This window comes from Python bivittatus, unplaced genomic scaffold (genome assembly GCF_059951505.1).
Source record: "Python bivittatus isolate LINGU-HERP-01145 unplaced genomic scaffold, Pbiv_v1 ctg000060_np1212, whole genome shotgun sequence".
Taxonomy (NCBI): domain Eukaryota; kingdom Metazoa; phylum Chordata; class Lepidosauria; order Squamata; family Pythonidae; genus Python; species Python bivittatus.
This window is the reverse complement of record NW_028277044.1, coordinates 14,286,336-14,304,206: the sequence shown is the minus strand read 5'-3', so window position 1 is coordinate 14,304,206 and position 17,871 is coordinate 14,286,336. Positions and strand designations below refer to the sequence as shown.

The 17,871-nt window shown below is 34.6% G+C and overlaps 1 protein-coding gene across 1 annotated transcript in view; it reads left to right on the top strand.

The window, feature by feature from the left end:
- Positions 1–15,851, top strand: part of ANKRD10 (ankyrin repeat domain 10) — a 36,746-nt gene extending 20,895 nt beyond the window's left edge. Inside the window, exons 4-6 of the mRNA XM_007436114.4 lie at positions 9,865–10,100; positions 11,036–11,131; positions 14,388–15,851. Coding sequence (XP_007436176.3) covers positions 9,865–10,100; positions 11,036–11,131; positions 14,388–14,842 — 787 coding nt within the window. The 3' untranslated portion in view covers positions 14,843–15,851. The remainder of the gene's footprint in view (positions 1–9,864; positions 10,101–11,035; positions 11,132–14,387) is intronic.
- Positions 15,852–17,871: the final 2,020 nt, after the last annotated feature.

The window sequence follows — 17,871 nt, the reverse complement described above, 5'->3', positions numbered from 1 at the left end:
ATTTTGAAAACTGGAGATAGTAAGTTTGTCATATTGTACAATATGATAAGCAAATCTGAAAAATAAAATATGTTGATAGTACAAACTGCAAATCCCATGCTTTCTTATTAATTTGGTGGTTCTTACCACAAAGCGTTCCATAAAGTCAATAAGAGTGAACAGTATAGAAATATCACTAATATACTATGCTAATTGAACCCCTGCATTCTGTTTGACCTTGGCTTACTGTGGAACTCTTATTTTGCTACAGTAAGAATACTAGCTTTTAAAAATAAAGAAGTGACAAGGTGCATTTTCAACTCTTCATGTTATATAAATCTGACACATTGGGATCATTGATAAAATGAGATAATCCATATATATTTTGCCTTGAATGCTTTCAAGGAACATGTATCTAAAGTTTAAGTAAAGATATTTTTCATCTTTAGACATGAAAAATATTGTTTTAACTTGTGAACGTTTTGCTACCTATAATGCTTATATAGTATAATATTTAAAACATTATTACCATTTAATTGAAAAGGCTCTTAATTTTCAGTACCTTCCTTTATACTTTTATTTTATTCCTATAAAAAGGATGACCTTGCTGTTCTGAAATAAAGCAAATAAAAGTAATGTAAGTCAAGATGCTTTGTTTCCCCAATACTTAAGTTGGATTTCAGAGTTATGCATACTTTAATAGAAAGCAATGTTAAATAAACCACAGTGGAAAATATTTTGATGTGTTTGTGGTATTTACTTCTCATTTTAGCTGGAGCATATTCTGTGACAGTATGCCCAACAGACATAAACATGGTTGCTCCATTAACTTGGTTCTGTATTCATGGACACGTGAAGAGGGGAAGCAGGTGGTCCCAATGTCCTCATATCAGTAAAGGTTTGAGGTGTAACTTTTTAATGTGGACAGATATTTTTATTATCCATATTAGTGAAGTTTGATGAAAATGAGAATTGCATAAAAACATTTGAGTTGTACATGTACAATTTTGGTGCCATGTTTTCTTTTGCCTTTCTGGCATGATAGTACTAAAATGAAGAAACACTTTTATAACGTACTTTCTTTGCCTTATAAATGCACATTCATAAGTTACATTTTTATAAATGTCTGTTTATAAAACGTCTTTATTCAACAATACATACGTGAACATATAGTGTTAAATAAATGGAAAAGGGTATGTAGTTTCTTATTAACACTTGAAGATGAACAAATACATAGCGTAGCGGTCTTCATCTGAAACTTCCCTTATAGTATCTGTCCATGTTCTTGTATCTCTTTTGCACATCATGGCTTGTCAGTATTTAGGTTTCAGCTAATTTCAGAATTGCAGCACTTCAGTTAAACTGGACTATTAGGGAGAAAGTCTTAAGAACTAAATGAATGATGTGCATTCCTTTCTGGGAAACCGCTCTAACGTAGTACATTGAATGTTAAGATTAAAGAAGAAAATAGTACAAATAAAATGGCTTAATATGTTTTCATCATTCCAGAATAACTCCATTCTTAAACTATTGATGGAAGTCTTTGTATTAAAAAAAGAAAAAAAACTTTACCCATCTTAGCAACTAGCTATTTACATTTCTTCCTATCTCTTGCTTCAGTCTCAGAAGGCAAAACAGCAGCTATACGTGACTTGTCAGTGGAGGTACTAATTACTACTTTCCAGCAAAGCATTCTGTAGAAGTAATATCAGTGAAATTTAGTGTTCAGATAAGCTTCTTCAGCATTGTAGTACATCATGTTTACCATCTCTACGCTGAACAGTAATTATTTTTAAATATCCAAACATCTTTTGATTTAAAGCCAAAAAAAAATGCAGTATCAATTTCCAATCATTCTACTTTTTGCAAATTTTTCAAAGTGCAGTAATGTTATTTAGAACTACATCACAGTGAAGTGAGAACATTGGCAAGATTTGCAGAATATTCCACCATGTGTAAATCAGCGAAATTCATCTGGTGAGCTATCCTAATGCCAGGACTTAATTCTAGGGATCTTCTTGAAGAATCATTGCTCTTCTTTCCAACTTTCCGCCTTTCCAACTTTTAAGAGTATCCACACTTGCTCTTTTTACAGCATTGTTCATGAACGTAGCATTAAAAATAATAGACTTTTTGTATATTGCAATATATTAGTACAAAGACAGTAAATATACTTTTTCATTTTTTGAGTATAGAGAAGGCATACATGCATGTTATATTTGTTATGGTTTCTTAGTATCCAACACTTCCAGTTTAGGCTCACTAAATTCTCATAAAGGCACTTGTTTCTTCTTTGCTCAGTACAAATAAAGAATATATTAGATATCCTTCTTTGCTTATATTCCATTTGTTAAACATTCTTTTTTATATATATTTTTTCTTGAAAAAGAATCAGACACAGAATTTAAATACTACAAAAAAGTTAAAAAGTAGAAAAAAGATAAAAAGAAAAAGTGAGAAATGAGGCAAAAAGGAAAAGAGACCTTTGTAGCAGCAGTTACTAGCATGATTATTACCATTTCCAACCTCCAAAGTTACATATCTTGGTTTCTTTCTTCCCATAAACAACCCTTTTTAATCAGTAAATCCTGAGATCATCAATTCATTCTTGTCCATTTTCAGCAAAAAGTCCATAAAAGGTTTCCAGTCTTTTGTAAAAGCAGTAGTTGTTCCTTCCCTAATCAGACACGTCAATATAGCCATTTCAGCAAGTTCTACCATCTTCACAGTCCACTCCTCCATTAGGGGTATTTTTGTATTTTTCCATCTTTATTAAATGTTCTTACTGGTCCAAAGCTGCAGTAGCTTTTCATCTGACTAAAAATGTTACTATTTCGGTTTAAAGTATTCAGTGACAATCCTTTATAAAAGACTAGTTAACATATTCTCAAAAAGGGTATTGTGGCCATTTTTTTTACAAAGTTTTATGCAAGAATTAATTTTTATTTCATCTCTTAAATCCATTTGCTTTTACTTCATTGTTTCAGAATCTGGAGTTGGACTTTAATCTGAATGCATATATTTGGCCGTTTGTTCCGTAGATACACTAGGTGTCTTTTGTAGCCAAGATGCAAGGTCAATGTTTGCTAAACCAGCCTAAATTCAACTTCAGCTGATTCCTGCCCTGATCTTACACTGCTATTTTCATAGACTTGTCTGTGCACTTCCAGGAATAGTTGTTCTTTTTTCTATATTCCAAGATTCTATGTGAAAACTACTTCAATCATTAGCACTTCCTACTAAAAACCTTAGAATAAAAGTTATTGATTTTCTCACTTCCCTTTTTGTGAGGGGCTTGCTATAAGGATTATGAATGATATTCTTTGAGAGATAACAGTTTGGATAATTAATCATAAAAATACATGTATTAGATTAAAAGCAAATATTCTTTTAAATCATTTGCTTTCTCTGCTAGAGAAAATATATTTCTTCATAACAGTACAGGTTTAAATTCTGCTTGCAGTCTCAGATTTAAAGAGACAGTGGAGAAACCTTCACAAGCGTGTCTAAAAATGCGCTAATTTATGTAAAAGGTATTGGGGGAAAATAAAAAATGAACCCTTTTGAAAATATATCAAACAGCTGAGTGTTTAGCTGTCTTGCAGGTATTCATAATGTAAAGTACAGAAGTAAACAGATTGTAGCCCATTTACTGTTGAAGTAGTATATAAGTTTAAAGTATGTTGTCAATATGAAATGAAAACATGGCACCATAATATCCATGTATGTGCAGTGTATTTCTGCGGCAACTCTGGAGAAGTTTTTTCCAATCTGTCTTTTAAACGGTTAAAAATATTCTCAAGATCACTTTGTTGTGTTCTCTTTTTGGATGCCAAAGGGTTAAAACTTCCAGCTTAGAGTCTCTTAGATTGATTGATTGATTGATTTTGTTTAGTGGCCATTGCTAGTATGTGAGGAACCTGTGGAAGAAATATTTCAATAGCAGTAGAGTTCTGCTTAATCCCTTGTATTAGCTATTTTTTTTTCATGTAGGCATAATTAAGAATTCATTTTTACTTGCAATTTGCCAAATTTTAAAGTAACAGAAGCCATGAGTTGACGATTTGTTTCTAGTACATATCATGTTTACATTTCAGAGAACTGACAGAATTACATTGGGCTTCAGGATGAAAATCCGTGCTTGAGAGTCCGTCCTTGAGTCAGGCGCACTGTCTCATGGTTAAGGTGGTCACATGATGTTGGCTTAATGATAATGAATTATGTGCCACTGCACTTTATGTATGTTAATATAATTTAGTCTAAATGTTGCCTGCAAAATATGTGATCCCTTATGATGTAAGTTTCCTGTTTAATGCACCATTGCCCGTTTTTTAAATCAAAGAGAAGATTCTGAAACTATAAAAACTACACATGTCAATGTTTTACAGCTACGTAATTCGAATTGACTTGATTTTTTCAAGTAATCCTAGAAAGGGGGAGCATTCCATATAGAAACTGCTGAAACTGCCACAGGTGCTTCTCCGAAAACCTTACAGTTGTGGCATTGAATGTTCAGTATCGCTTCCTTTCTGCACACAAGGCATACTGTTGAGGTATTTGTTGCGGTGATTGGTTTTAATGCTAATCTAGGAATTCAGATAATAGAATATATAGATTTGCATGCTTTTGCTTAGTCTAATTACAGTATCTCTTTTTATAATTTATAAACTAACAATATAAGTTTGAATACTTTTAAATGAGCATATTAAGAATGGAGATTTTGTTTTCTTAGATTGTCTCATGGCATTAGTGAAGAACTATTTTAAGCTGCAGAAACTGTGGCAGTTGCTTAAATTATTCTTGGAGGCTAGTCTTCATATAAGCTCAACACCCTTTTTTAGATGAACATTTTAGACATGTTTTGTTCAAAGTATGTGACATTATAAGTGGATGATACTTTTAATTTTTCAGCTCATCTATCTGAATGAAATGAATTTCCCCTTCTCCTTCTCCAATAAACCACAGGAAAAACAAGCAAAGTATACACTTAAAAAATCTGGCAAAATAATATTTGTTACCACATTTTTTATGTCCAACTGTCTTTAGGATACCTATCTATTTATTAGATTTATATCCTGCCTTTCTTCCAGGTGCTCAAGCGGCATGTGCTGCATTCTCTTCATTTTTCTTCTTCACAACATTATGAGGTGTATTGGGCTAAAAGAGAGGGACTGGCCCAAAATCACTCCCTGAACTTCATGGTTGAGGGTGGGCTTGAACCTGGATCTTCCCAATCCTAGTTCAGCACCTTCACCATTGCAACATATTGGCTTTGAAATTTCAATTATGACTTGTTAATCGTAATTAGTAAAGTAGCAATTTTTGAATGCCAGAGTTACTGTTCTTAATCAAAGTGGTATGTGCTCTGCAATCTTCTTTTAAAAAAAAATTAATTGTAGGCTGTTAGATTGTCTTCATAAGCATCTTTTAATTCTTTCATTATTGGAAGGTAGCAATATTCATGTATAATAAACAGCAGTTTGTTAGCAGTTGAAATTGGTGAGGTTAACACCAAACATCACATTTAGGATAAGGTTCTTGATATAGTCAAAGAATGTATGTTTGATAAGTAGGAATTGGAACTGCTGATGAATCTGTTTTTAGTTGAGAGCATTGCACAGTTTATGTTCTAAAATATTATATGCTTCATCACTACCATCCTTTAATAGCTGGTTTATAATATTATAACAGTCTCAAATGAATCATGGCCTTAGAATGGATGTCATGGGGACATAGCTAAGTGGAAACCCAAAACAGAAGAAGAGTGAAACCACAGATGAGAAGACCTCTTGGCAAGAATAACCATAGACATGAAGTCTCTGGGAGCAGCACATTACCCAAGAGGAATGTGGATGAGGCAAACGGGGAGAAGTCGCTATGAAAGTTGCCCTTAGTACTGCAAACCAAGGTATACATGTACATCACTGTTAAAGATCAAAAGAATAGACATTTTAACTCAGATGAAATTTTTATTTTATATCACACAGTCATATATTCAACACATTTGAGTAACTAGTTTTTGTTCTTTCCTCCAGTTGTCCCTTTCTCATTTAGAAAAGTGCAAATTTTACCTCTTTCTTCCCCTACCTTGTTACCTACATTGTTTCTGTAACTCAGGCATTGTTTCTGTTCCATATAGATGTAGTTTAGTGAAAGCTTGCATTCAGTGCCCTAGTTTCCAAGAAAAACAAAATTAAAGCACAAGAAAACCTTTTTGTCAGCTGTTGCTGTCATAGGAGTTACTGTCAACAATACTCTGTGCTCACTTAAAGCAACCTAATTTACCTGCAATACTTCCTTTATAACACAGGTTATAGTACTGTACTGTGATATAAGTGCTAGAGTAATTCTTTGAATTAGCAAATTAAGTATTGTACCACTTCACGTGGGTTGTTCAGCCACTCGCGCAGTGAGCTTTGATATTGTGTTTCTTCAGCACAATGTTCTCTTAAGCCAGTTTTAGATCAACTCCATCTTACTACCAGAATTTTTAAAATCTTGATCAATAAAAATCTTTGTGTTCCTGCCTAAAAGCTAATTTTCTGTTAAATCTGTGTTAAATGTTACAGTGAACTATGTCTTAGTCCATGTCGAAGTCCATATTTTTGAAGAAACCTAACATAAGATTGAATGAGAAGAATTGCTTTAAAAAAATCTTTGCCAGGTTTCTTTCAGCCTACTTCTTTTAGTAAAACTAATGAACAAAAAATCAGTTATACAGGCTTTAAGGTCTGCTGTACATTAATCTACCTTTTATACTAACAAGATAAGATAAATGGATCACCAGAAGGTGTATATGTATTTGTATAGATTTATATTATGATATGGGTGTTTGTCTTTACTGTCTAAGTAAGCTTTTTGTTCAGATCTGAAATTGGTTTGAATTAACAATTACTTGTAGTATTCTCATTTCATTCACTTGTCATCTCTTCTGTGTACATTTGAAATAAAAATTGCCTCCCCATTTAATGGGGAGAAAAGGTCTGTAGCAGATTCTTGCTTAATACTAAAAAATTTCATCATTCCCAGCTACTTCTTCCAAACACTAACTTTTCCTGTTAAAAACATTAAGACAATTTCTTTTCTTTACCGTTACAAGTTAGGGATAATTGTATAAAAGGAAACCTACTTCCTCTTTGTTGATCTTTTGGTAGAGAGCTTGTTTATGTTTGAATTAGTAAAATTGCTGAAATTTCTGAAATTTCACTCTTACTCAACTTTGAAACACAGGTAGCTATATATGAAACAATCCTACTTCAGGTTCCCCCACCAGACCTACATATGAGATCTACCACCTCCTTCAGAGGGTGGTTCTTTGTTTTTGTTTTTTGGTGCCTTCAAGTTAATACTGACTCCTGGCAACTGCCTGGACAAGTCCCTGCAGTGTTCTTGGCAAGATTTTGGAAATGATTTGTCATTGCTACCTTCCTAGGGCTGAGAGAGGCCTAAGGTCACCCAGCTGGCTTTGTGCCTAAGGCAGGACTAGAATTCATGGTCTACCAGTTTCTAGTCTGGTACCTTAACCACTACACCTATCTGGCTCTCCCTTTATGACTACTGCATAATCTTCTATTGCACTAATTTATCTAACCCCTTTTCTGAACCATTCAAGGTAGTGGTTGTTGTCATCTCTTTCGGAAGTGGAATGGATTAATGCACTGTGTGATGAATTCCTTTGGATCTGACCTGAAAACTTCGGTCATTCAGTTTCCATGGATTCTTCTGTTTGAAAAAAAGAAAAACCACCCATCTGCTTCCTTTTCACTGGGTGTAAAGTTACATACTTCTATCTTATCTCCCAAGGTTTGCACCGCAGTTGTTGCAATCTTTCTTCGTGGAGAGTTGCTCCACCCTGTTGATCGTTTGCTTGCCACTGGCATCATTTCTAGTTTCGCTTCACAGATGTTTTGAAGAACTGTGACCAGAGTAAATAGATTGCTTTATTCAAATAGGTGTGAAGGTATTACAATATTGGCAGTTTTTCATTCCAGCATTTCATTGATAATTTTCATTATGCAGCATCAGTCCACAATTCCTTCCCTGATCAAAACTAATCTGTAATAGAAAGTAGGGATGGTTTGTTCTTCTGTTCGTTGCTTTACTCTTTCTTACATCAATTGCATTTGCCATTTTAGAGCCCATTTCCTCAATTTGGAAAGCATTTTTGGTGCTTTTCCAACTGTATCTGTTGGTTCTAATAATCTGAAATAACGTGATGTCATCCATGTCAGTTATATTTTAGTGCTCAAATGAGTTCTGTTTGCCCATAGATTCTAGGATTTCATCTATCATGATCATTGCCTTAGTCTTTCCTTCTTGAAAAGATTAATCCAGGCATTAGTATCTGTCCTAAATAGATGCAAAGAATGCAGACCAGCTTCTCAATAGTTTGATCCACTTTTAGCATGTCTTTAATTCCTTTTAATCCAACAGTTCTACTGCCTTCCATTACAAGATTCTTGCTGCTGCTATAAAGAATTTTTAATAAAGTCTATTAGTAGTTTGCTCCTCAGACACTTTTGTTGTTTTTCTTAGCATTTCCACTCATTTCCTACAAATTTCTGTTCTTCTTTGGGCAAAAGAATTTCTGAATAAACCTCCATTTTCTCTAATGGCTTCCTTAGCATTGCTCATTAGCTACATTGGTGACCACCCTGGACTTCGTAGAATTTTTCCAGAATTATAGTAGACATTCCAGCTACCCTTTATTATTTGGAGAGCAGTTGTCTTTGGCTTTCACCTACAACTTCCATCTTACAATCTCTGAGATTAGAGGTGGCCTGAATTTGATAATGTTGTGGGTTTCTTTAACATTTTCTATTTGCATGAGATGTTAATTATTCTGATGCATTATATCTATAGTTTAGCTCATAGATATACAAGCTGTGCAGACTGCCACCAAAAAATTAGAATAACTTTTTCATTAATAATGACTACTTGCCTTGAAACATTCCCATCTCAGATTTCTTTCCTAAATCTTTTTGCAGTTTGAATTAATCATGCAATAATACTTGACTTCAGTTAGTATATTTGCTGTTCTTATTTCCTAAATAGTCCCAACAATCTATTTCCCAATTCTAATAATACACCATGTTGCTTAAGCTATGTGATGTATATAAGAGATATTACAAGGCACAGGATTTTTTAATTGAGAAAAAGATTAGCTGCTTTCTGTGCTATTCTGTGTTCTGCCTTTATATACAGTATGTGTGTCTTCTGTCATGTGGTTTTCAATAAGTAGTGAATTGTTCAGATATCTGCCTGAATAATTTCAGTTTTAAAGCTCAAAATCTTACATCTTCCACAACAATGGTTTAAAATACTGGATAATATTCTACCACTTATGATGTCACAAACTTTGGTATAAGCTGCCCGCTTAATACAAAACATAAGCATTGGCAAGATAAAGCGCTCTGTGCAGATACTACACCTGCATACCTACTTTTTATTAAGAAGAACTGAAATATTTTTGTGGTATGAGATTCTAGAATGCTGTGGACTCTTATAACAATTATTTTGAATATTTATCTTCAGATAATTCCTTTTTATCAAATGAGATAAGACAGGAGTTGGATCAAATGTCTGAAGTTTGTGTAAAGGTGAGGTGCTTCAGGCTGCAGGCAAGACATTTTAGCAATTTCAGGCACTTAAGTAGGAATTACTTTTTATGGCACATAATGATTCTTAATTGTACTGCTTCCCAAATTTTGCTTAGAATGCAGATATGTGCCAAAAAGATTAGTGATATAATTTTAAACTTGATAGCTTAAATGCCCATACTGGGGAAATTAGAAAAACACTCATCTTCAGAATTAGTAAAATCAGCAGCAATCACCAGCTTATTTTTTATTATGGGGTATAATTCAATATATTTGTATTGTGCAGCTTAAGAAATGCCAGTGGCCTGACAGCAGCAGATCTTGCACATACCCAGGGCTTCCAGGAATGTGCTCAGTTGCTCTTGAACCTCCAAAACTGCCCATTGAACCATTTCTATAGCAATGGCATCTTAAATGGGGTCCATCAGAATACTAGTCCAAGTTTCCTCAGTAGAGGGCCCAGTAGAAAACGATCCTTTGAAGATATGGACAATGTTGGAATGAAGAAAGCTAGAACTGAAGGTGAGACATTGTTTTTTTTTCACCCCAGTTGAAAAATGGTAATGTAAACTCAGACGATAAATCACAGATATATCCTTCCGTACAAAAGAGAAGTGCATAATGCCATGGCAAATCACGTAGCAGGAACCAATTGCTTCCCATTCTGCTGAATTGGTGCTGAATGTTAAATTAATCTTGAAAATCAAAGCAACATAGCATAAACTGCATAAAGATTAATTTTTTTTCTCTTCACATTTTTTATTATTCTACCCTTATGAGCATATCATTGAGTTTGTGAAGATGTAAGAAAGTTTATTTTAGGGACGTGAAAAATGTCATTTTCTAAACAGCTTGCTACTTTTACATGGCAAGTATTTCCATTAAAATTGCTAGACCATTAAATTAATCCATGTGATCATATGTAGAATTTAGGTATTGGCTAGGTATTGACTTTGTTTTCAAACTCTTTCATGTTGCCTCACAATCTATCTGATTAAACATTTCCAAGTGTAGGAAATATTGAAATAGCTCAGCTTCCTTATGCAATCTGCAGGTAGAACTATGCTGATTGTGTCAAATTTAAGCAAGTGTGTTTAAACAATATTGTTACAGATCATAAGAATGAGCTATTGTTAAGTAGCATCTCTCATTCTGAAATTATCAACATAAATCAGTAGATTCAGGTGATCAGTTTTAAGTAAAAAAGCTTCCATGTAAACAATAATTGTTTACAAACCTTGATACAGCAAATAAACATGCTGATAGGGTTCAAGATTTGCAATAGCCTGGGAGAAACTGACCAGGACAGGCTAGATTTAGATTGATCTCAAGGCTTTCATATCACAAAAAACTCAAACATCACCTGCCCAAAACAGCCCAATTTTTCTTACTAAATACAGATGCAAACTATTTTCTTATAGATCAATATTTACTGTTCTGAATATTTTCTTAAACAGATCAAAGTTTTGATGGCCTAATACCAGTGACAAATGGAGGAAATGAAGAGGATGCTGGCAATATGCATGTTGATAGAGAGTTTGCTCTTATATCAGGTGGGAGACAAGAGTTTCCTGTTAACCACAAGATCATTCACATGATTGAAGAAACAAAACAGAAGAATGATTCTGTTGAGCCCAAAGAGATTCAAATTTACACCGTTTCCGCAATGCAAACCCCTTGTCGTTGCAAGAATCAATATACATTTTATCTATAGCTTTACCTTATCGCATATGTCCAAACTTTTAAGCTATTTTATTGCTAAAATACCTTAAGGCTTCCTAACTAGCATGAATATTTGTAGAAGGTATTGTAAGATTTTGAAGGTGTTGGTTTCAGGTGTAATATATTGCCAGCATTGAGTTAAGCATGCATGCCATGTGCCTTGATCACAGATGATTGCTTCTTAAAAGAATCGTAATAGCTTAATTAACAAAACAGTTATTTATTATGATTAAATAAAAAGCTAACTGCACTGCCTTCATAGTCATGACCAGTTTTAGTATCACAAATAAAGCTCTACAAGTGCTACCAGCTTTGTTCCCAAGTTATTCCATATACATTAAAACAAACATATTTGTTTTTAGCTTGCTGCCAATGTTAGCTGAATTAATATCAATGATCGATTCTCCCAAATTTCTATTTGAAACCTAAAGGAATTTAAATTGTAATCAATATTTGCTTTTCTTTCTCAAGGATGGGTACTTACATTTGAAATTCTCCCAGCTCAAAAAGGCTTATTCAGGGCCAGGCTAAATGAGTTAGTAACTATATGGATTATGACCTTAAATTTGGGGTTTGCTTTTAATTAATCCTAGGTACAAATGGGTAAGAGTGTTTTCATTGGGAATAGGCCATGTGTAGTCTGTTCTCTCCCCCCCAGTTCCCTTTGGGGAAAAAATAAGGGCCAGTGGAAATTGGGATGGAAGTATCTACAGTTAAATTCATCAAAAATATTCTGACATGGCTGCAAATCAAGCAGTAGCTTATTTCTCAATCACATCAGTGGAAAAAGCAACTTTGTAATACTGTTTGTAAAAAGCTTTTTCTCCCTCTATGGAGTCATTGGAGAAGACTCCACACATTGATGGGGTCAACGTGTGCTATACTAGTTGCTATACTAAACACAAGATTCTGAATCACTACCCTAGAATGGTAGTAGTTAGCATTTTAACAGGACTCCTGTTGGTACAGTGGTACCTCGGGTTACGAACGCCTCTGCTCACGAACTTTTCGGGTTATGACCAGCTCTGGCCGCAAAAATTTACCTCGGTTTGCGAACTCCGCCTTGGGGTACGAACCGGATCTGCGGCCATTTTCCGCCGTGCCACGTGGTCCGCGGCCATTTTCTGCCCGTGCCACGTGGTCTGCGGCCATTTTCCGCCCGTGCCACGTGGTCCGCGGCCATTTTCCGCCTGTGCCACGTGGTCCGCGGCCATTTTCCGCCCTGCTGCGTGGTCCGCGGCCGTTTTTCCGCCATGCCGCGTGGTCCACAGTCGTTTTTCCGCCCTTGACGCGTGGTCTGCAGACGCCGGAACGGATTAACGGTAATTACATTGAACCTTATGGGAAATTTTGCTTTGGGTTGCGAACAAATCGGGTTGCGACCATAGTCACGGAACGGATTAAATTCGTAACCCGAGGTACCACTGTATATGATTTTATCTGTAAATTTTAATGTTTGTATTCATTGGTAACAATTTATTTGTTTAGTATAAGAACATTAAACAGGTTGGATAATTTAGTCATTTCTGTATACAATTGAAGAAATTAGCTGAGTTGGAAACCCCTATGCAGTTACCTAGCTTTAAGACCTGTTGAGCTCAGTAAAACCATTCAGAGAGAGAGAATTATATTGCTAATACATTTTTTAAAGTGGAAATTTCATTTCCTACCATTTTATAGTAATTTCAGTATAACAGTTGTTTTCACTAGAAATGCCCTTACGTTAAACAAGAATTATATACAGATTTTAAGGAGGAAAAAACTATTAGCATATTTTGCCTATTCAATATCTTTCCTAGGACCCCTGTAGCATTTAATATTTCTTACAAGCTTTTGTGGAAAACTGGATTTAAACATCCAGTCTGTTAATTGCTACTTGTCTGCTTGTTAGTAGAAGCTGCTAAATGAACCAGCTTATTGATCCATAAAAAATGTGAGTAGTAAATCAAAACAGATCAACCCTGATCTGGAAATCATGACTCAAAGAAGCTACCTTTAATGGCATAATAAGTTTACAAACCAGGAGAAACCAAAGCAATGGAGTAGTTGAATAGGCTGTGGCCAGTGACTTTAAATGGTCCCATTGAGGTAAAACACTGATACTGCAAATTACTTGTGCACTTGCAGCATTTATGGTGAAAATATTAATAAAATATGGCACTTTGCAAAAATAAAGCCAAATTCTGCTGAACAAAAAAATACCCTTCATTCATAGATGGAACAAGACAAATTAAAAAAATAGTGACTTGCCAAACATAGCATTAGTTTTACTGTACAAGGTAGGACATCATTATTTCTTGCAAGGAGGTTTAGTGCCCTGTTTCTGAACTAGTCCCATTAAATGTCCACTTTAAAGTACATTATGAATATTATGTAATTATTGCATTAATAATCAACTCATTGGTCTAGTATATAAATACCTCTGTACAGTTTGCATTAATGTATGCCGCTTTTGAAAATTGTACAGATTGTGTTCTAAAAATGATTTTATTTTGCTTTGTATTTTAAATAAAATTGATATAAAATTTCTGATCCTAATACATTGCATAACCATTCTTGAATTTTTACAAGACTTTTCATAATTGTAAAAATCCAAGAGTTTTCATAATTATTTACTGTATGCATATCTGAAGTCTGAACTTAAATATTAAAATAGCTATCCTGTTCACAAGTTTTAATTTCTATGAAACCTTATAAAATGTGGTTTTATAGCATTTAAAATTGTACCTAACATTATCTGTGTCCTCTTTCCCAAAATACTGCTTACAGCTTTGTACGATGCAACACATATAGTACCAGCCATAACTATTAGAAATATGCATACAGATTACCCTAGGCATAGTTACTTAAAATAAACCCATTGTTTTTGATGCAGCATACTATTAAGCAAGTATGTATAGCACTATCTGTATTAGATTATTTTTTTCATCAGAAAAGGTATAAAATGTATAAGCAAGCTGATTAAGATCTAAAATATAAGTTTGACCTGAGACATATTCAATTTATACATTTAAAAAAAAATAGTGTAGAGAAGATGGTTTTTATTTTGAGTCAATTTGTGCTTGACAGGTCTATTTCTTAATACAGATATGAATTGCAGTAACTCCATATTGAATGCATTGGCAAATGGGAATATCATCAATGGACATTTGGACTTCACTTCCCCACCTCAACTCAATGGATTGAGTTCCAGGCGTGAAGAATGCCTAACATTGATAGTACCTAACGCACTAATCTCTGGTCATAAGCATATAATCAGTGATGGCCATAGTGTTGAAGAACCAGAAAAAGTTCTAAATGCTTCTGATATGTGTGGTTCTTTGCATCTGAATGGAAGCCCGAGTAGTCTGGTTTCAAATAGGCCCTCGTGGTTGGATGACCTTGGAGATACATTGCACTATGGACATTTCCATGGTTTTGGGGATACTGCTGAAAGTATTCCTGAACTTAACAGTGTTGTTGAGCATTCCAATTCGATTAAAGTTGCACAAAAATACGATAATACTGTCTTAGGTACAATGTATCTTTATCATGGTTCCTAAATTATTAATGCCACATTTTCTGGATGTTAACATACTCTGAAATAGTACTACAAACAATGTACAGGGGGTGGGTGGTGGGTTGGTATCACCTGAAAGATGCAAGATTTTTTTTTTACACATTATTAAAAGCATTTGACACAACAGCCTTATGCTTCTAATTTTGCATGTGTCGGGTTCATTAGTTATATTAATAGCTAATTTTACAATGGAATGTTTGTTTTTTATGACAATGTCTAGTTTTATATTTTTTTATTTGCTATAAGAACTTTTAGAATGTTTTCACTTTCATTGAACCTTTTTAAAAACTAAACTTTGTGTAGATTAGTTCATTTTGATATTAGCAAACTACAATGTTTTGATTTAACATTTTCTGTTGAGACTATGGTAAGCAATATCAGTGCCAGTTATGACTATGCAAGGAGTGGGTGGTGGCAGTAAAAGCAGTTTATATATTTGCTCAGTTCTCAAAAGGAAATGAATTTTCTTCGATCAGGTTAACAATTGAATTGAAGCAATGATTGATTATTTCTGTACATGTTTTAATTCATAATGTTATAGCTGATATCAGGTTGCCCTATTTTTTGTTAAATGTTAGCCTTTTGTATTGTAGGATTGGGAAAATAGATTCATATTCTACAATTAAAAGAATAAATTTGAGATACTTTTTGCTCACTGCAGGTAAACATATCTTACCATAGTTCACAGAATGGCATTTTGACACTCTGTATGTGAATTACAAAAAACTCTTAAAATGTTTGGTCGGTATATTTCAGCTTCATTTTGTTGAATGCATACATTTACTTTTTAAAACAGACATTGCTTTGTAATATTAAAATATGCATTTCCAGTTAAAAGTAGTGGCTATGTTATTTTATTTTTCACCAAATTCAGTGATGATATATTGATTGACTTGAAAAGGTTGTATGTATATATTCTATTTACATGTGTACTTTAAAAGCTTTGCAACAATACTTCTTTTGTGATTTGCATAAAATTAAGATGGATGAAATGTTTAAAAACGAACTGTTGTGTCTGTGTCTTTCTGTTTCTAAAGGGACTTTTACAAATTGAATTAGAAAATAAAACACCTTGTGTTATACTTTAGCATTTTTGTGCAATAGTATTTGTTTCTTGTCTGCTTCCTAACTTTAGCATTTTGAACTGCAGGTTATAATTTTTCTGAGGTGGTTCAAGGATATGACTGCTATCTTGCCTGGTTGACCTCAGCTCTTGCTTTGGTCTCTGGGACAAGATAAAGAGCCTAAAGTTAAAAAGTGAGATATACCTAGCAAAACTCAGTTCTTCAGGAGTAGTAGACACTGCAGTTGCTCAAAATCCAGCATTTATGGGGAAGGAAAACCAAGGAACTCTGTATTATAAATTGAATAAATAAGTAAATTATTGGTGTGGAGCACTATGTGTTGTAGTATAGTTTACTACAAAAGAAGACTAATTTTCAGATTTAGGATATCAATCCCACCTCCCCAAAATCACCAAATATTAATACCAAATAAAGCTCTCCCTTAACCTTGGCAGTGACACTGAGCTGAAGCTCAACTAATCTAGACAGAAATAGGTTGGAAAAGACTATGGTGAAAGATACTTTCTTCAGTCTATGAAATTATTAGGTTGCTGTCTTCTCTGTCCTCCTTTCTAATTATTCTACTGTTTTAGGCCTTTCTGACTAACCTGACTGTTACTCAGAGCTGAATAACAAGCAATATCAGAAACTTTTCTATCTGCCACTCACCTCTGATAATTAGGGCTGCTCAGCTAATCACTGACAGGAGCATTACAATAACTGAAAAGCTGTCGTTCCTTAGCAAAAGCAATAGATAGAAGGTAAACACAGTCTCCACAGCTTCCATTAAAGTAGCCATTCTATTGCTGGGATATTGACTATACAAAACTTCAATCAATCTACAGTATGTTCAGTCAGTCATGAAACTCACTGGGTGGCCTTTGTAAGGAAAGATGAACAGAAGAGGTTCAAAATACACTGTTTTCAGTCTCTTGAAGCAAGCTGGATGGCCGATTGGATTAATGGGTAGGCACGTGTTAAGCAGTTACTCATCCAGGCTGTATTTCATGTAGGCAGTTATTTCTAAAAATGGTGCATTATAAAAAGAAACTGCCTTAAAATACATTGCTTGACAAAATCATTGATAAGAGGCCAACTAAGGGCAGAAGGATAAGAGTAGAGGGTGGAATGGAAGGGTGGCTGTGATTAGTGGGAGTGGAGCTAGTAGGCCCTAAGAGGTGAGGGGAAGACGTCGGAAAGTAGGTAGATAAGGCTGGCTGTTGAAGAGGGGAACCTGTTAGGTTGCCAAAACTTATTTTATCTCACACTGATACTTATTTTTGGATGTGTAATCTCTGCATGTTTATTCATTGGGGGAAAAAGAATGGGTTATATTATGTAACCTTCATTCAAGTAATTCATCTATTCTTCTCATCCAGGAGAAAGGAAGGGAGGTTCTGAGTGACAGTTGGCAATCTGGGCTCTTAGTGATAGGACACAGGTTGGAGGGAGGTGTTGAAGAGAGAAGAGGAGCAGGTTAAGGTCTGAGGGAATTTTTTTCCAGTAAGGCTCCAATTCCAGACAGTGATTAAGTTACCTGTCTATGCTTGTCCAAGCTGCTTTCAGATTTGTCTCATATTAAAATCTTGTACAACTATTTTTGAAACTGCTCATTGAGGGCTATACACAGTTGGAAACACATATTGGTAGGACCTATCCATAAAATCTGACAGTAATTTATCATCAGAAAAAGGGATTCCTGTTTTGGATTTCCTCCAGTAAAGGAGGAATATCCCTTACATAACGAAACCTATGATGGCAGTTCTGCTAAGGGGAAGGGGGGGGGGGGAACTGTTGCTCAGCCAGGGAACTATATGATCTTTTTGGTTGGCAGGAAGCTAGGAAAAAAGACTAGGAGACTCAATTGAGAGGTAGGCGTGTGACCCAGAATCTGCAGAACCTTGCACACCACTTCAATTAGGTATCTCAATCAATGTAAGTAAGTTTA